At 33.2% G+C, this 20,490-nt stretch overlaps 1 protein-coding gene across 3 annotated transcripts; it reads right to left on the bottom strand.

Moving 5' to 3' along the window:
* Positions 1-589: 589 nt before the first annotated feature.
* LOC121204481 (uncharacterized) lies at positions 590-8,295 on the bottom strand. 3 transcript variants are annotated; one of them, XM_041074312.1, is made up of 5 exons: positions 8,059-8,295; positions 2,849-2,999; positions 2,565-2,741; positions 2,053-2,270; positions 590-1,015 (listed from the first exon to the last, which is right to left on the bottom strand). In XM_041074312.1, exons 2-5 carry the CDS (start codon positions 2,925-2,927, stop codon positions 818-820), a joined length of 672 nt encoding a protein of 223 aa, XP_040930246.1. In that variant the 5' UTR covers positions 2,928-2,999; positions 8,059-8,295; the 3' UTR covers positions 590-817. The 3 variants fall into 3 exon arrangements, with proteins under 3 accessions (XP_040930246.1, XP_040930245.1, XP_040930247.1); XM_041074311.1 differs by having other exon boundaries at positions 597-1,015; positions 2,849-3,065; positions 8,059-8,293; XM_041074313.1 differs by having other exon boundaries at positions 803-1,015; positions 2,852-3,065; positions 8,059-8,283.
* Between the last annotated feature and the right edge of the window lie 12,195 nt (positions 8,296-20,490).

The raw sequence follows: 20,490 nt of genomic DNA, 5'->3' as shown, positions 1-20,490 counted from the left end.
AATAAATTGTTAGGGGTTCTTCAACAAGAGCTTGTGATATTGTTAATCTCTTGAATTAATGTAATTGTATGTTTTTTCATAAATAAAAATAATAATAATAATAATAAAACTCTCTCAAATTGAGTGGATTTTTGGAATAACTTAATTCATAAATAAGTCCTTCCATAAACAGGTCCAGGGACCATACCTGTCCAAAGTAAAGAGAGTTGTTGGAACCAACCGATTCGATATAAGTCAGTGGTGTTGGAACCAACCGGTTAGACCGATTAAACCAAAAGCGACTGAATTACTGATCAAAATAGTAATATTGAACCGTTCAGAATCATTATGAAATCGGAAGCCAGAACCATTTGAACCGGTTCAACCGGAATTCTTGGATTTTTAATTCATTTTTCATACATTTTTAGTCCATTTTTATGTAACCTAACAACCCAACCAAAGAAAAATGAAGAAATGAGATGAGAGAAAAATGATAAAATTATAAAAGAAATAAGTTGATGATTGTGAGAAAAAAAAATCTAAAAGATAAAGAGTGAAATCAAAAGATTGATGAAAGCATAAAGCAAAAATCAAATAAAAGAAATAAAGAAGGAAGTGATTAAAAAAATGGAAGGGATTATCTGACCGGTTCGGTTCAAAAAACAGGGGAACAAATCGCGGTTGAACTGCAATCGGTTAAATAAAAATAAATAAAAGAAATACGTTTGAGAGAAAATGGAAAAGAAAAAAAAAAAGAAAGAAACTGGCGGCAAGGGGAATAAGAAGATGAAGTGCCATAAAAAGCGTTTTAGGGTTTAGGACTATAGGTTTAGGGTTTCTACCCGTAGTATAAGTTAACATACCTATATATATCAATACAATGTGCTCTTACAATGTAAGACCTGATTCTTTGAAGCATCAACTTGTCCTGGGAATATTCACCCTGAATGGGAAGTACAGTAACACTGTTTTGGTGCAGTGACAAATCAGATTCTGGATCAGTCAGAATAATAATATTGCTCTGAGGCATTCTCACCTGAAAGATTTTAATACAGAACCCCGTCAAATAGATGCTTCAAAGTAATCGACTCTAGGTGATGTATATATAACAAATACTCCAGAATAACAATACTCAATAGTTATCAATATCGAAGTTGTTCAATAGTCAATACCTAAGCTCCAAACATAACAAAACTTATTTATATAAGCATCATAAAAGAACATACGTAAGTAAAGCTTACCCCTTAAATGAATCCAACAACTCCGCTCATAAATTAAATCCTACTTCCTAAATTAGGTATAGAATACAGATTCTTCAAAAACTTACAAGAATGGACTCTATCACAAGGTTTCCTTTAATGAATGCAAGATACAAAATACAAAATAGAACTAATCCTTTACGTTACAGTTGGACTTGCTCAGCCTGCCCGAAAAGTGAGAGAATTTAGGTATAAATATAAGCCCGAAAAATAGACTTGAGCAAAAAAATACAAGGTCCGTTCAGAAAGTAGACCGGGCCTTGGGTAAGGCATTTTTTGCCCGGGCCGGGCCCGACCCAGCCCGAATATGTAAAAAAAAAAAACTGCACCTTCTTTTTGCTTTTTTTTACCTTTTTTTTCCTGTTTTCTTTTTTTTTTACTATTTTGCTATCATTTCACCCTATCTTGATGTTATTTAAATATACATTTTTTTTAAATTTGTTGGAAAACATTTATTTTAATGTTTTTAGTATTTTTATGTATTATATATTTTTAAAAAAATTAATACACGCCAGATTGGGTCGGGCCTGGGTTTTGACATTTTATCCGGGCCGGGATTGGTAAAAGTTTATGCCCATTTTTCGGGCCAAAACATGCCCTGGCCTAGCAAACGAGTCTAAAATTTTGTTTGGGCCCAAACCCAGCCCATATCACCTCTAGTTACAATAATACCAAAGTACATTGGAAGATAAGTTAAAAAGCTCATAGATAACAGAATGTGGTCCTGAACTTCAAGCAATTTAACAGATATCTCTAGCAGACATTTCCAAAAGGAAGCCAGGTGCAGCTCTATCATGTTTAACTGAAGAGTTACCTGAATGAACTTAATGAACACATTCAAAATGGCCATAGATCGCTCTGGCTTACTATATGAAGCATTCCCAACAGTCACCAAGTTTGATGGTTTACCATCCGCAAGGGCATCGGGTGAGTTGTTATAAATGGTAAAAACAGTCACAAAGGCAATACCATCGCCGACACTAGAGGCATGAGAAGGGTTTGAAAAATAGGTCTTGTTGAGAGCTTTAACTCCTGCAATACATTGAAAACATTAGAAATTCATAGAATACCACAGCAACAAAACTTAGGATCTGAGGGCTCAATAAAATTACTTTCATTAAACATTTGATTTCAATGGGAACATCATATATTTATGAACAAATTAGAAAGAAAAAAGAAAAGGAATTTGATGCCACAAATGTCTACAAAACAGACTCCTAATCACATAAAACAGTTATTATAGCATCTACAGTTTTTAGAAATGAATGCAAGTCTAATGTTCCCTTTATCAAATTAATGTGCTAGCAACAGCAAAATAGTCAAAACCTCGGCATTGCAAACGGTTGGGCAAGCCTTCTCCGGCAGCAGGTCCAAGAACCAGGTGATCAAATTTCTTGGTTATTTTCTTGGGGGCATCATCTCCTGATGAATGCTGAACATCAAACTTCTTCGTGTTTTCCTTGGGGGAATCTGTGACTGCTTGATTCTGGTGCAATTCCAGAACTCGAAACATGAAAAAAAAAAAGAATCATTTTGATGTCTTCAATAACAAACAAAAAGGACATTAGAAGAACCCACAAGTGAATGATTTAGTAGCAAAGAGGAACAACCACCAGAAAATAAATGAGGAAGGATGAAAATAAGTGGGAAACAGAAAAGGAAACGACGCCATCCAACACAAGCTTTCATGCCTTAATCAATCTTTCAACAATAGATATGATCTTCCAGCGCCAATTATCTTACTTTATCACGGGCTAGCTGCTGCATTATTTTGGGGGGGGGAAGGAATTTTTTCAAATGGCACCTCAAAGAATAGCCTAAGAACGGCTGCAACAAAAATAAAATTGAATTACGAACGATTTGCAGAAATGAATTATTATGGATTGATCCAATACATGGTTTTTTCAAGCTAAATTTACAAGACCATTAACTCAAACATTTTGGAATCCGTGGGCATTAAGACAAATCATAACAAGAGATTCCAAATTAGAGCTATATTTTTAGAACTTTCAATAGCTAGAAGTAAATCAATTTCAGATCAGGCATAAAAAAAAATTCACAAGCATGCCAACAATTAATAATGGAAGCTTGAATCAAAGCAGAAGATGTCATGCTAAGTACAGAAAATAAGCAATAGGAAAAAAAAAACCTTAACGACGAGATGCAGTTGACAATAAAGAGAAGAAATGGAAGAGAAATCCAAACCTGAAGCAATTGGGTTCCTCGGGATGCTATTAAAGGTTTTTTTTTTTTGGGGGGGGAGGTTAAGAAAAAGAGATTTCAATGTTCTTTGAGAGTTCACTGTTTTCCTTTTCCTTACTGTTTTCGCGATATATGTTTTCTGATAGGCGGTGTTGTCTCGGTTAAGTTCACCCGATTTCACCGTTTTGTTTATTAAAAATCAAAATTGGGATTTTTTTTTTATATACAGTGAAGTATATCAATTTTTCATTTATGTAAATAATTTTTTTTAATTACAATAACACGACAAAACTGAAATAATTAACGCGATTCAAACTCAGACCAAACCCAGACCACACTTATGGTGACCACGTGAAATTAAAATATTAAAAGCAGTATTTAAATTATTAATTCAAGTTAATTTCATCTTATATAGAATATAATACATAATACATAATATATTTTTATTTAATATCATGCACTTTTGAGATGAAATGAGAGTGTTAAAATATTATTTTAACAAAAAAGAATATATATATATATAAGTATTTAAGGGAAAAAATGATATAATTTAAAAGCTGATTTTAGAATTAAGCCGTTGTTTAAGATCATAAATGAAGTTAAGATAAATGGTGTGTATTGATGAAATGTAATTTATATTTAATTATGTTAACTGCAATTAAAACTAATATTGGGTTTGATGTTACAAGAAGACAATGGAAAAGAAAAAAAAAAGAAAGAAACTGGCGGCAAGGGGAATAAGAAGATGAAGTGCCAGAAAATGATAAAAAGCGTTTTAGGGTGTCTTTTTCTTTTTCTGGGGTATGGGCCTAATCGTGTTAGTTGGGCTGCTCTCTAAACTTTTAAAAGGTTCACATCTTCATTTAAAGGTTTTTAAAAGTATTTTTTAATTATTATTTTAAATTAGGGAAAAATATAATATTAGTACCTAAACTTGTTCATTTCTCCCAGATTGGTAATTTTTATCCACGAGTTTGGTATCCAAGCTTAACGGCATTAACTTCAAGACAGGTGACGGAATAAGACTGTGACACGTGGTATAAATGAGGTCATAATATAAAAAATATTAAAATGCAATAAAATATTTTTAAAACTATTTCCTTTTTTCCTTTTTATTTCCCGGTGATCTTTCTTCTTCCCAATTTCATTTTCTCTTCTTTTCTCTGCTAAACATGTTTGCTTTTAATGATTGATTTCAATTCTTGTCCTGTTTGTTAAACACATTTTCTTTTCTTTTCTCTACTAAACACATTTTTTCTTCTCTTTGTTTTACATTTCGAATCTTGAGTTCATTTTCTTTTTTGGATTTTCACATTCATTTTTTTTATCTTTTTTCAGTTGTTGGGTAGTTGAATCTTTTCATTTTTCTTTTTTCTTTTTGTTTCATGAGAAAATATGAGAAAAAAAAATGGGAGATGCAGGCAGCTCTATTAAAAAAACAAATAACTCAGCACAATCAAAAAACAAATAATAAAGAATCTAGCACATTCAAGCAATAAATAACAAACAAAGAACCCAAAATCTTTAAAAAAAATTACAAGTGTAATAGGCAAATTTTGGTCTAGGCCCCAAAAAAATAATAATCGAAGCTAAAGAATGCAATCGGTCGGAAACAAGTTAAAAAATGGCCAAATTGAAAGACAATCATTAAATTGTTGCCAAATCAAAAAGATGGAGAAAGCCAAGGAGTTATCAAAATTTGTTGACTTGGTAAAAGGTTAAAAATAGGAAGATATGATTTTTATTTTTTTATTTTTTTATTAAATTATTTAGGCTATTTTTAGTAAACCCCATGTATATAAATAGGGGTATTTTATTCTTTAAAAAGGAACCAATTACTTTTGGATGAATTATTTTGGGATTCTTACTTCAATTCGGAATTGGATTATTCTCTCTTTTCCTATTTTCATTGGAATTGAATTATTTTCTTTTCTCTTTCAATTACGTGGAAATTTTGTCCATTTCATTTCAATTTTTTTGTTTTTTCTAAATTCATCCAATTGCTTTTAGCCCCTACGTTTTTTTTATTGTTTTGCAATTAAGTTTTCATTTTCTTTTTTGGCCGTAAAATTCATTTTGACTGCATTTTGGGTCCTCTTTGAAGCTGTGCGTTTTGGAGGGTGGGATTATTTCCCTTTTGGTCCCTCCTTGTTATTCGCATGTTCAAATTGGTCCATTTCCTTTTATTTATTTTTGACTCGCACCAGAATTTTGCTTTAAGGTTCGATTTAATCCTTTTTTATTTTCGCTATTTTATTATCAAATTAAATAATTTACTATATTATTGCCATTATTTTTATGTTTCTATTTATATTTATTTTGTTATTCTAATACTATTATTATTTATCTATTTATATTTCTACTATTATTATATTTCTATTTATTATATTTTTATTTCTATTTATATACTAATATTATTTTCATTATTATTTTTCTTATATATGTTTTTCACTATTGTTATTAACATTTTATTTATTTATCTATTTTTTTACTTTTTTTTTGTTATTATCTATTTTAACTTTTTATATAACGCTAATTTCAAATTTTTATACATTATTTACTTTAATATTTTCATATATTATATATTTCAAACTTTTTTTTACACATTATATATCTTGAATTGTTTATATATTATTTTTAAAGAGTTTTATATTTTATTTTATCTTGAATAGATACTAATTTTTTTTAAAATTATTTTATATACTTTAGATCGCTTTTATAATCATCCTCATTTTAAAAAAACCTCTCAAAATAAGGAAATATTTCGTGTTTGGAAATTCGAGAAATCGTGTCCTACCGTGTTGGGTTTTGATTTTTCGTTCAACCGAATAACTAAATATCCTTTTGAAATTTCGTCCATGTTTTCTTAAATTAAAATGAGGCAATATTTTGTGTTTGGAAATTCGAGAAATCATGCCCAATCGTGTTAGATTTCGACTTGCCATTTGACCAGATGGCCAAATATCCTTTTGAAATTTCAAATGCATGAGTTTTGGAAATTATAAGATGATCTTGTATCGAGGGTTTGAAATGTTGTGTCCTATCGTGCTGAATATGATATTTTATTCCTTCTAAGCGAGAGAATCTCAATATCCAATTCAAGTTATCCAAACGTTTTAAAAGAATTGTATTTTAAAATCTTTTTCAAATTTTCAACATTAGGACGTTAATTGATCAATACGTTACCAATTTTGGGCATTGCGAGGGTGCTAATCCTTCCTTGCGCGTAACTGACTCCCGAATTCGTTTTCTAGTTTTTCGTAGACCAAAAACGTTGTTTTAATAAATCGAAATGCTTTATTAAAATGATCGATCACAAGGTGACCCGATCACACCTAAACAAAAAGGATTAGTGGCGACTCCATTTTCGTTTTAAAGTCGACCTCCGTTTTTCAAAATAAAAATGGTTTCGACAGCTTGGCGACTCCACTGGGGACCAATAAGAGAGTCAAGCCGTAAAATTGATTATTTTCTATCCTTTTGTCGAAAATTGAAAATTTGATTTGAAAAATCGTGATTCTTTTGTTGCATTTGTTTGTGATTATCATGATTGCTATTATTTGAGTCTTGTAAAATACTCTTGCATTTCATTGCATGACCTTTGGGGTCACACCTTTTAAGTGGGAGTGAGAAGCTATGCCTTCGTGAGGTTTTCACCTCCGCATGGGTTAGTGGACTGCTTTCGAGATACATCCGTACCTATGTCTTCGTGAGGTTTTCACCTTCACATGGCCATAGGAAAATGTATTCCCCTGAACCAAACTTGATCCACATGATCTTATAATAGGTTAAGGTTGAAGAATCTGCTGGTTCAGATACCCTTTCTCTAGAGCTGAACCACATATAGTAAACCTTGAGAGTCCACCTTAGGTAGAACCTTGCCCAAATTTAGTGAGCACCCGAATAAGTACTTTATTTGTTATTTATTTCTTCTGTACTAACGTGTTTGTTTTTGTTTTGTTTATGACTACATTGCATTACATCATCATAGAAAGGAGGTGTTAATTCATATTTGATTGCTAAATAGAATAGCTTGTCATGGGAAAATGGATTTCTTGATAAATTAGATTATAATACATGTAAGACCCAACTTTAGCCCGGGCTACTTAATTCCAGCCCAATAAATAAAACCCAAAAAAATCCAAAAAGAGTCCAAAATTACAAAAACAACAAACCCAATTATAAGCCCAAAATAAACCTAACCCTAGAGCCCAAACAGCCCGAAACTAAACTAACTTTTCAGCAAAAAAGAGAATAGCTGCTGCTCCCCTCCACCACGCACGTCGACGCACCTCACCCGTCCGGCCATCTCACGTGTAGCACGACCCACGCCCCACGTTCACCATACCTGCAACTAGTATAAGCAAAGAAACCGTTGTAAAGTTGGCTATAAAAGGCCACGAATTTTCATTTGTTTAGGGGTTTTTTTCCTTTGTTGTTCAGAGAAATAGAACACGATTTCTTTTGGGTTACAAATCGAATACCAAATACACATAAAAAAATAAAAGAAAGCAGTCAAGAAATATACTCAAAGGTGGTTATTACTACTTTATTTCGTTTTTTTCTTTTTTTCATTTTCGGATACGCTAAAATATAAGTGAGAGAGAATGAGACTCACCGTCGTGCTAATGCCGTGGGGAGGGCTCTCCGTTCGTCGTCGGATTTTGGGAATGTTGAGGCTTGGGTACTAGTTGTTTGGCTGGAAAGCAGAGAGGAAAGTGAAGGAGTTAGACATACTCCAAAGCATTTAGGGTTCTTTAAAAAAGGGAATAAAAGTTAAAATGTTTTTTTAAAAAGCAAAAATAAAAAAGGTTTTAAAACAAGTTTAATTTCAAATGAAAATGAAACAGAATTGGGGAGTAGATTCAGTATGCGCATTTGACTTGGTCCGCGCATTTTACCTTAAATGGGTAATTTTCGCTGCCAGTCCTTCCTATTTGCACAAGTTTTTAAATTAGCCCCGATTTGTGTTTTATTTATTTTATTAAATTGTCCCCGCAATTTGTGCGATGTCTCGATTTGGCCCGCGCCTGGGTGCTGAGTTTGGGGGTCTGGATTATTTGTGCCTTTGGTCCCTGTGTATTTGTGCACATTGCACTTCGATCCCTTTTCTAATTTTAATGATTTGTTTTATTTATGAAGTATCCCCTTTATTTTATTTTTATTTTAATTGAGTTTTTTATTTGTATAATTCATTATTTCTTTAATCTATTTAGCATTCAACTTTTAAGGAAATTATTTAAACATACAATTTGGGTTACTAAAATTTTTACTTTGTTATTTATTTGTTTAAATTGTAAAGTATAATTTTAAAATTCTATTTTTATGTAGTATTATTCTAAGTTCTTGTATAATATTTAATTAAAATATTTTTATATATTATTATTGTAAATGTACAATTATGATGAAATTAGTTTTATTTCATATACGTTATTAATTCTATGTTATTTTATTTATATAGTTTCTTTTAAATCTATTTAATATATGTTTTCTTTTCAAATCTGTTATGTAAATACTTTCTTCTAAACTTATTATATATATATTTTCCTTAAAATTATTCATATAAAATTTGGCTTTTTTTGAGGATCCTGATTTAAATTACATATTTTATTTATTTTAATTACTTTGGTATCGTTGTATATACATTTTTTATTTTTCATATAAATGTGTATATCATTTATTAAGTCAATTAGTTTCATTTGAAATTGTGTTACATATTATTCATTTCAATATATACTTTAATAATCACATATTTATTATCCGTTTTTTATTCATATAAGCTATTTTTAATTCTAATATATGTTATCCCTTTGTATATTGTTCATATGGTTTTTTGTTTTGCGTTATATTGTTCCTAGTTTTCATGTAGATCTGTGTATCATGTGTTATTTTGTGTTTTCAATTCGTATTCACTTATTATTGTTTCATGCTTATAATTATGTTTTAGTTTCTTGTTATTGCATCATGATTTTTTTTTAAAATCCCGCATTTTCGCCCAACATCGATTGCTTTTTAACCTAAAGTAACCCAAGCGAATATATTTTGAGCCGATTTCATAATTGCTTATTTGGGAAACTCTTCAAAACAATGTAATGTTTCGTGTTTGGGAAATTCAGGAAAACGTGCCCTAACGTGTTGGGTTTTGATTTTTTTTTCCGTTTTTCCAAATAACGGAGTACCCTTTTAAGAATTCGTTGTGTGTTTTGGAAATTATGAGGTGATCTCAGTTTTTGGAGGCTTAAAGTATCGTGTCCTAACGTGCTGGATGTGGTATTTTATTTCTTTGGAGTAAGTGAACCTTAAAATCAAATTCGAATTGTTCATACATTTTTAAAGGAATCGTATTTTAATTTTTTTCTAAATTTTCAACGATAGGACATTCAATAATCAATTGGTACCAATTTTGGGCGTTACGGGGGTGCTAACCCTTCCTCATGTGTAACCGACTCCCGAACCCTTATTTTCAATTTTCGTAGACCTAAAATTATTATTTTAATAAATCAAATATTTTATTAAAATGATCAACCTCAAGGTGATCCGATTACACCTCAAAAAAGGTCGGTGGCAACTCCATACCTCGTTTTAAAGTCGATCCCGTTTTTTTTCAAACTTTTTTAAAAAATGGTTTCGACAATACGGTTGTCGGAACATGATCCAAGTGAACACAGCGAAAGAAGGCTGATAGTTCGCGGAGGAAAACAAGACTTTGTTTTATTGCTTGAGGATTCAAGCCGATAAAGATTACTAGAAAACTGTCATGTCCCGACTTTCTTAAAGGAGCTAACCAACATCGCAAGGATAAGCGAGTAATAAATCGTGGCCCGGATCAAGAAAAAGAAGCTAGTGGGGGCATCTATTGGAAGCTTGCGAGATTTGACTTTTACAAAGAAAGGAAACCGGTGTCTTCGCCTGGAACATGAGGGCAATGCCGCACATGTAATTCGTTTTATGTAAAGGAATTTGTTTTCTAGAAAAGTTGTTCCAATAGAATTGAATTCAGAATCAACGCCTTTCTTTCTTTTGCATTCATTCCATGTATTTGCATTGCATTGCATTATTGCATCATGTGCATTAAATTTTACAAAAGAACCCTAATTAACTAGTAATCGTGTTATAGTTATCCTGGAACATCACTACTACACACAAAGAAAAACTAAAGTTATGGATCAAAGGCTGAAAAAATTGGAGCAAATTCAGAAGGAGATGCAGGAACAGATGCAAGCGCAAATGCAAGAGCAATTAGCTAAGATCTAGCAAGATATAAAAGATCAAATGCTGGAATCTAAAAAGAATATGATAAGCCAATTGACTCAGTTACTAGTTGGAAGACCGGGAAAAGGGAATAGTCTTGTGACTAATACTAAGGACGACAATGAGATCCTTGCTTACCCTCCAGGTTTCACCCCAACAAATACCCAGTACCACCGCAAAGGGTGTCTGTCAATATCAAACTTCAATATCAGACTGGTACTTTGGCACCGATAAATTTCCCGACGAGCTCGTGTTCTAACCCAGAGGACAATCGAGCAAATCCTGCGGTCCCTGACTTCGATGAGGTAGTGGAAGCAGAAAAGGAAATAGCGAAATTTCCAAAGCAATTGGAAGACCGATATAAATGATTGGGGTAGAAATTCAAGGCGTTGGAAAGTGCTGATTATTATTGCGAAATGGATGCTAAGGAGTTGAGCCTGATTCCAGATTTGGTACTCCCTTCGAAGTTCAAAATGCCAGAATTTGAAAAATACAATTGAACCAGCTGCCCTGAGGCTCATATTATGATGTTTTATCGGAGGATGACTGGTCATGGCAATAACGATCAGGTATTGATTCACTGTTTTCAGGACAGTTTGGCTGGGGCTGCGGCTAAATGGTACAATCAGCTGAGTCGTACCCAAGTTAAATCATAAAGAGATTTAGCACAGGCTTTCATGAAGTAATATGGCCATGTGACCGACATAGCATCTGATAGGATCACGTTACAAAACATGGAGAAGAAGTCGAATAAAAGTTTCAGGCAGTATACCAGAGGTGGAGGGAAGTTGCTACGCACGTTCAACCGCCGCTGTTGGAAAAAGAGACAACCGTGTTTTTCATTAATACTTTGAAGGCACATTTTATTAATCACATGCTGAGAAGCGCAACTAGGAGTTTTGTGGACATAGTGATGTCTAGTAAGATGATAGAGAATGTAATAAGGTGCGAAAAGATAGAGGCTGGGGAAAGTACCAGAAGGTCATCCCGAAGAAGAGAGAAGATGAAATCAGCAATGTGAGCCTAAGTTATGCAAAACAAGTCACAGTAAACCAACCGAAGGTAGTGGCCACGGGTCAGCAAGCTTTACCAAGACAGGAGCCCAATACAAAACAAAGCACAGAGAAGCTCCGGTTTACTCTTATTCCAATAACATACTGGGAGCTGTACAAAAATTTATTTGATGCATACGTTATATCCCCTGTCTACTTAAAGCCGTTGCAACCCTCATATCCCAAATTATTCGTCACAGGTACTCAATGTGAATACCATGCGGGAACAGTAGGACAGTCGATAGAGAATTGCCTTTCTTTCAAAAAGCTAGTCGAAAGGCTCATTGACGTGGGCGTTGTGAAATTCGATAATCCACTTGGCATAGGAAATTCGTTACCCAATCATAAAGATAATAGGGTAAACGCGATAGTCGAGAATATGAGGAAGGAATATCAGAAAATCTGAATGACATATTCGAAGAGAGAATTGGGGAATAAAAGTTTTCAAATCCTTGCATACTTGGGAGTGTTTTGAACGATGGGACTGTGGAAGAGATCCCTGTATTTTTTAGAGCTAATCTAAAGTAATATTCAAAACACGCTTGTTGCTTTAAGCCTAGAGGCAATAAGAATCTTTTTGTGACGTAGGCTTGTGTCCAGAATTTTTTATTTCAATAAAATGCATCTTGTTAAGCAAATATACTTTTATTTTTTCCATTTCATTGTATACATTATTTTGTTCTTTGGACTGTCTTTTAAATATTATTTTATTCTTCATTTATGATCATATCATACAAATAATCATCCTTAGAATCATTTATTCTTTGGAAATATGCCTTTGTACCTATAATAGGTCCCCAGATATCAACGACATAAGCAACGCTGTAACTGACTCCCTTTTGGGGTAAGATATGTGTTTAAGCGGATCTCAAGACTTTGAATATGACAAGAGATTATAGCCTATATCCTGATTTGTTAAGAATAGAAGAACAGGATGAAAACCAAATCCTACACTACAAAAGGTCAGTGGACATTGCGAGCCTAGGAAAGAGGTGAAGGTCGAAGCCTAACTCACCACAAAGACAAAGCGAGACATTATTGGGTTATTCCCAATTCAAAGATTTTTTCTCATGATCACATAAAGATATGCCTAGGCTACTAAAACGTAGGATGCTATAGGGTGTTCGAAATACACATGTTAATGGTTTTACGTTAGCCAGGTTAATCATGAGGTTCGGGTACTATTGATCAATAAGGAAGGGAATTGTATCGGTTGGGCTGTATTTAGGGAGACAAAATTCATGTGCCTCATTCATTTATTCACAGACTTTCTCTATATAGGGCATGGATGTTATCAAGTCATTCTCTACTAATATACATCGATTTATCTTGGCAGTCGTCGATTACTTCATGAGGAAGGTGAAGGTCACTTCATATGCCAATGTTACAAAATCATCAAACTCCTCCCAAAAAAAAATAAAACAAAGGTCATAGTGAAAGGCGATGGAGATTTGTAAAGATTGGCATAAAGAAGTTACAATTTACCATTTATGTTTATCAAACGTCGACCAGGACTTGTTGGAGCAACACATTGCTTATTGGTTTATGGGATAAAAACGGTATTGAAATCGAGATTCCTTCTCTCCAAGCTTCAATTGAGTCAAGAATTAGATGAAATAGAAGGATCTAATGAACTTAATTGAAGAAAAGAGGTTGAAAGTTACCCGTCATGGTCAAAACATACCAAAAATGAATGATGCGAGCTTACGACAGAAATGTTCGTCCCAAAGAATTCCACGACGGGGGCCTGGCATTGAAGATTTCTATACAAAAGGACTTCAGAGGAAAGTGGATCCCAAATTGGGAAGGACCTTATGTAGTAAAGAAAGCCTTTCCTAGAGGAGCATTGATATTGACCGAGACGAATGGCAAGAACCTGCCCAATCCGATGAATTCAGATTTAGTCACAGTTAGCAGTTTCAAAAAAATGAAAAACACAAAAAAAAGGAAAAAGAAACAAGAAAAGCCAATGTGAAAACCCGCAATTGGTGCCTTAAGACCAAAGGGGATCTGAGTTGAAAACCTGAAAAGGGCGGCTCAAATTTGGATCGAAGTGGGGCATATAGTGGTCTTGCTATAAAGAAGTATGCTATGTCTGGGAGCATCGGCAAAGTGTTCCGGATCCCTTAAACACAGATTAAGCTCAAAGTGGTACTCAAGAAGTTGGTACAGAAAAGCTTAAGCTGCGATATCTGGGGCACCTAGTGTTTTATTTTACCTATTTTGGGGATTTGATATCTTTGATTATCTTATTCTTTTCAAGATACATTCCAATAAATTTCCTTCTTAATCACATTTTGACATCCTTGGTTAACTTACTTGCTTCGAGTTATGTTTCTGATCCATTGTTATGATCTTTTTCAAGTATTTTGCATTGAAATCATAATTAGTGGACTAATAATATTTTCATAAAAGGAGTTTTGCATATTACTCTGGAACTTTCTAAATAATACAGGAGCCTGAAACGGGACTATTGTTTAAAACTCACCAAGCTTAAGGGTTGGAAATATTTAAGCCCAAATTGAAATTACCTCCTTAGGTTTTCTGTCAAATACATTGGTTGAGAAAAAAGGAAATTACATTGGTGTTATAATCCTGGCAAAAAATGAGCAATGAGATTATTCTCGAGAAAAGGAAAATGGTATTCTGTATTCATGTAGATATTAGGCATATACATCTGTTCATTACACCCAGGGAATGGTGTAATAGATTAAATTGATTGAAGATGATGCAAATCTTATACCTCTGAGTTGCAGCAGGATGGATAGAAGAAATCAAATGACTATTCCCCTAAAGTTGCCGTGGGAAGTATAAACTTTAAGTCCCAGAAGGTACAGTGAAAGAGACTTTGAAACTACAATGGGGCAAGCTAGTTGAGCAAAATGGGTTGTTTCTGTGGGTTTTCGTTGGAAAGGCTAGCCGAGCAAGTAAGCAGCATAATACAACAGTGATAAAACTCTGATGAATAACAAGTGATGATACTTTAAGCTTTTAAAAAAAAACCATTCTTATGACATTTTTACATTCATATCATTCGTAGTGCATTTGATTAGGGGCATCTAATTCATTTTGATCATAGCATCTTAATTATTTACAATAAACATAAGCATATGAAACTGAGTCTATAGGGCATGTTCCCCAGAGGACAGTGTAGCGACATCGGTGAATTCACAAGTCTTATCTTCCTAAGGTAGCAAAGAAGCAGACTAAAAATTACAGATCTTATCTCCACGTATCGGCTATGGAGCAGATCAAAAATGGCGAGTTTTATCTCCATATATCGGCTATGGAGCAGATTTTAGCCACCAGCCTTATCTCTCTGAGGTAGCAGGAGAACAGCTTGAAGATACAAGTCTTATCTTCTTGAGGTAGCAAGAAAGCAGACTGAAAATTACAGATCTTATCTCCATGTATCGGCTATGGAGCAGATCGAAAATGACGAGTCTTATCTCTATGTATCGGCTATGGAGTAGATTTTAGCCACCGGCCTTATCTCTCTGAGATAGCAAAAGAGCAGATTGAAGATACAAGTCTTATCTTCTTGAGGTAGCAAGAAAGCAGGCTGAAGATTACAGATCTTATCTCCCTAAGCAGTAGTGGAGCGGATCGAAGACAGTGAGCCTTAACCCCCCTAAGCAGTAGGGTAACGGGCTGAAGAATACAGATCTCCCCTAAACAGTAGTGGATCAGTTCAAAGATAGCAAGCCTTAACCCCCTAAGCAGTAGGGTAACAGGCTGGAAAATACAGATCTCCCCTAAATAGTAGTGGAGCAGATTGAAGACAGCAAGCCTTAACCCCTTAAGCAGTAGGGTAACAGGCTGGAAAATATAGATCTCCCTTAAACAGTAGTGGAGCAGATCGAAGACAGCAAGCCTTAACCCCCTAAGCAGTAGGGTAATAGGCTAGAAAATACAAATCTCCCCTAAACAGTAGTGGAGTAGATCAAAGACAGTAAGCCTTAACCCCCTAAGCAGTAGGGTAACAGGAGCGAGCCTTAATCCTCTAAGTAATAGGGTAACAGACCGGAAAATAAAAATCTCCCCTAAACAGTAGTGGAGCACATCGAAAACAACGAGCAGTAGGGTAACAGGCTGAAAATACAGATCTTATCCATAAACAGTAGTGGAACAGATCAAAGACAACGAGCCTTAACCCCTTAAGCAGTAGGGTAACAGGCTAAAAATACAGATCTTATCCCTAAATAGTAGTGGAACAGATCGAAGACAGCGAGCCTTGACCCCCTAACCAGTAGGGTAATAGGCTGGAAAATACAGATATTATCCCTAAACAGTAGTGAAGCAGATCGAAGACAGCGAGTCTTAACCCCCTAAGCAGTAGGGTAACAGGCTGGAAAATACAGATATTATCCCTAAACAATAGTGGAGCAGATCGAAGACAGCGAACCTTAACCCCCTAAGTAGTAGGGTAACAGGCTGGAAAATACAGATCTTATCCCTAAACAATAGTGGAGCAGATCGAAGATAGCGAGCCTTAACCCCTTAAGCAGTAGGGTAACAGGCTGAAAAATACAGATCTTATCCCTAAACAGTAGTAGAGTAGATCGAAGATGGTGAGCCTTAACCTCCTAAGCCGTAGGGTAACAGGCTGAAAAATACAAATCTTATCCCTATACAGTAGTGGAGCAGATTGAAGACAGCAAGCCCTAACCCCCTAAGCAGTAGGGTAACAGGCTGAAAGTATAGATCTTATCCCTAAACAGTAGTGGAGCAGATTGAAGACAGTGAGCCTTAACCCCCTAAGCAGTAGGGTAATAGGCTGAGTTACATATCTTATCTCCCTAAGTAGTAGTGGAGCAGATCGAGGACAATGAGCCTTAACAGTAGGGTAACAGACTGAAGGTTACAGATCTTATCTCCCTGAGCAGCAGTGGAGCAGGATGAAGATTACAGATCATATCTCCCTAAGCAGTAGTGGAGCAAATCGAAACAAAAATTCCTATACCGCTGAAGATACAGTGGGTTAAAGCGAGGTTACTTGAAGAGGAAGAAAGGAAGCGCCGAGACTCAGCAGGCCCAGGCAAAATTGTCCATTTTATAGTCTTTGCTCCATTTTTATTACACGACAATGAGCAAAGAGGGGTAGCTGTAATAGGCAAATTTTGTCCTGGGCCACCAAAAAATAATAACCGAAGCCAAATGATGCAATCGATCGGAAACAAGTTAAAAAAGGGCCAAATTGAAAGACAATCATTAAATTGTGGCCAAATCAAAAAGATGAAGAAAGCCAAGGAGTTATCAAAATTTGTTGACTTGGTAAAAGGCTAAAAATAGGAAGATATAATTTTTTTAATTATTAAATTATTTAGGCTAATTTTAGTAAACCTCATGTATATAAATAGGGGTATTTTGTTCTTTAAAAGGGAACCAATTACTTTTGGATGAATTACTTTGGGATTCCTACTTCAATTCGGAATTGGATTATTCTCTCTTTTCCTGTTTCCATTGGAATTGAATTATTTTCTTTTCTCTTTCAATTACATGGGAATTTTGTCCATTTCATTTCAATTTTTTTTGTTTTTTCTAAATTCGTTCAATTGCTTTTAGCCCTTCCGTTTTTTTTATTGTTTTGCAATTAAGTTTTCATTTTTTTGCCCTAAAATTCGTTTTGACTGCATTTTGGGTCCTCCTTGAAGCTGTGCGTTTTGGAGGGTGAGATTATTTCCCTTTTGGTCCCTCCTTGTTATTCGCACATTCAAATTGGTCCATTTCCTTTTCTTTATTTTTGATTCGCCCCAGAATTTTATTTTAAGGTTCGATTTAATCCTTTTTTATTTTCGCTATTTTATTATCAAATTAACTAATTTAATATATTATTGCTATTATTTTATGTTTCTATTTATATTTATTTTGTTATTCTAATACTATTATTATTTATCTAATTTTTATTTATCTATTTATATTTCTACTATTATTATATTTCTATTTATTATATTTTATTTCTATTTATATACTAATATTATTTTCATTATTATTTTTCTTATATATGTTTTTCACTCTTGTTATTAACATTTTATTTATTTATCTATTTTTTTACTTTTTTTGGTTATTATCTATTTTAACTTTTTATATAATGCTCATTTCAAATTTTTATATATTATTTACTTTAATATTTTCATATATTATATATTTCAAACTTTTTTTTACACATTATATATTTTGAATTGTTTATATGTTATTTTCAAAGAGTTTTATATATTATTTTATCTTGAATGGATACTATTTTTTTAAAATTATTTTATATACTTTAGATCGCTTTTATAATCATCATCATTTTAAAAAACCTCTCAAAATAAGGAAATATTTTGTGTTTAGAAATTCGAGAAATCATGCCCTACCGTGCTGGGTTTTGATTTTTCGTTCAATCGAATAACTGAATATCTTTTTGAAATTTCGTCCATGTTTTCTTAAATTAAAATGAAGCAATATTTTGTGTTTGGAAATTCGAGAAATCGTGCCCAATTGTGCTGGGTTTCGACTTACCGTTTGACCAGATAGCCAAATATCATTTTGAAATTTCAAATGCATGAGTTTTGGAAATTATAAGATGATCTTGTATTAAGGGTTTGAAATGTTGTGTCCTATCGTGCTATATATGATATTTTATTCCTTTTAAGCGAGAGAATCTCAATATCCAATTCAAGTTATCCAAACGTTTAAAGGAATTGTATTTTAAAATCTTTTTCAAATTTTCAACATTAGGACGTTAATTGATCAATACGGTACCAATTTTGGGCGTTGCGAGGGTGCTAATACTTCCTCGCGTGTAACTGACTCCCGAATCCGTTTTCTAATTTTTCGTAGACAAAAAACATTGTTTTAATAAACCGAAATGTTTTATTAAAATGATCGATCACAAGGTGACCCGATCGCACCTAAACAAAAAGGATTAGTGGCGACTCCATTTTCGTTTTAAAGTCGACCTCCGTTTTTCAAAATAAAAATGGTTTCGACAACAAGCAAAATAATACGCAAAAGATATGAAGAGATCTTTTACATATAAATATATAATCCATGAAGGGTAACAATGAATAAACCATTGATTTTTGTGCATTGGAAAACAATAAAAATACAAAAAAAAAGAGTAATAAACTAACAACTTCAATCAAAACCAAGAAAAAAAGCCGAATCTTAATAGCCAAAACCTCTGTTTTCTCCGTAAAAAACAAACCCAAAAAAAAAAAGTAAACCTAATGAATTTTTATTAGAATTTATAAAACCCTAGAAATCCTATGGACCCAATAAACAACAAGGGCAATTCCTCCATTGAATTTGTTAACTCTTTACTCCATGACTTGAAGAATTTCTACTATGCTTCAAGAAAACCGATTCTCTGTTGTTGCCATGGCAGCAACACTGCTGCTACTTCCTTCGGCTCCTTAACTCACTCTAAGCCTCACCAAAAGCCTCCTTAGCCTTTCATGAACAAGCGTAAAGTATAATTTCAAAAGCTTAAGGATCAAACTTTGAATTTGTTTTTCAGCTTTAAAGAGATTTTCTTGAAAATACAAGATAAGATTTGAGAAAATGAGGAAGAGAGAAGGGTTTTGATGGTCGGAGAAGGCCATGGATGGCAGTGACTAGGGTTAGCAAAAGATGAATAGGGAGAAGAAGAAGAAAAGAAGATAGAAAAGAGAAGAAAGGAACAAAAAAAAATGAAAAAGGAATAGAATTGGATGAAAGAGAAAAACGTTTTATTATTTTTTTTAAAAGAAAAATAATTAAAAGAGAAAAGGAAAAGAAAACTAATAAAATGGTCTAATTTGCAGCCAAAAGAAGGTGAAATGTGGCAGTGCACGAATGGCCATCGCTGCCATATTAACAAAAAATTAATGCAATTAAATTTAGATACCAAACTTGTGGATGAAAAAAAAGTTTAAATTTCAAAATTCAAGTGTTAAAATTATTTTTTAAAATTTAAGTCTATTACAATATCAATTTTTTAATTGCATGACTACCTAGTCAATTTTATTATTATTATTTTAAAATATGTATCAATAAATTTTTAAAAAATAAAATTACTAATCTTTGAATCTTGAAGTAAGTAACATATTTTAGCCTTTTATTTTGTAATTTTGAGTTTAAAAAATTAGTTATAAAATATTTACAAATTTTATCAAAATAATTTTTGAGTTTCTTATCATGTGGTAAATTTCCTAATTTGGATTTAAAATATATTTTATCAATTTGTTCTTTAAATATTTAATTTTTCTTTAAGATTCAATTGTAGTTACAATATAAAACTGAAGTAAGATAGAGTTTGACAGATTGTCATCATTTCTCCTAAGCTTCAACAGCTTCCTCTAACTCCAACTTGCTGTAACAGTCATTTTTTTTTTTAATTTCAACTCATACATAATAATTGAAATTGAAATCCAGTATCAAATCCGAACTCATTTTTTCATCACAAAAACTTTTATCTCAAGTTTTAAAAGTGAAATTCCAGATTTTCACTCAACCCTAAACAAGCTATATCAGACAATTTTTAATTCAAAATTTTCTATCTGAACTCAAACTAAATAATCAAGTTTGAAATCCAATATTAAAATCAAACACATTTTCTCATCAGAAAAAAAAACAAGGTTAATTAAGCAGCTCCATCTTTATCTCAAATCAGACTTGAGTTATATAGAAGTGAAATTCCGTCAAGCTCAAGCTTCTTCACTAAACCCTAACCCCTGAACAAGTAAGGTTCGGAAACATAAATCCACGTAACAACATTTTGAAGA

This window comes from Gossypium hirsutum, chromosome A08 (genome assembly GCF_007990345.1).
Source record: "Gossypium hirsutum isolate 1008001.06 chromosome A08, Gossypium_hirsutum_v2.1, whole genome shotgun sequence".
NCBI classification, from domain to species: Eukaryota; Viridiplantae; Streptophyta; class Magnoliopsida; order Malvales; family Malvaceae; genus Gossypium; species Gossypium hirsutum.
The sequence above is the reverse complement of the archived record's forward strand: the minus strand, read 5'-3'. Positions and strand labels throughout refer to the sequence as shown.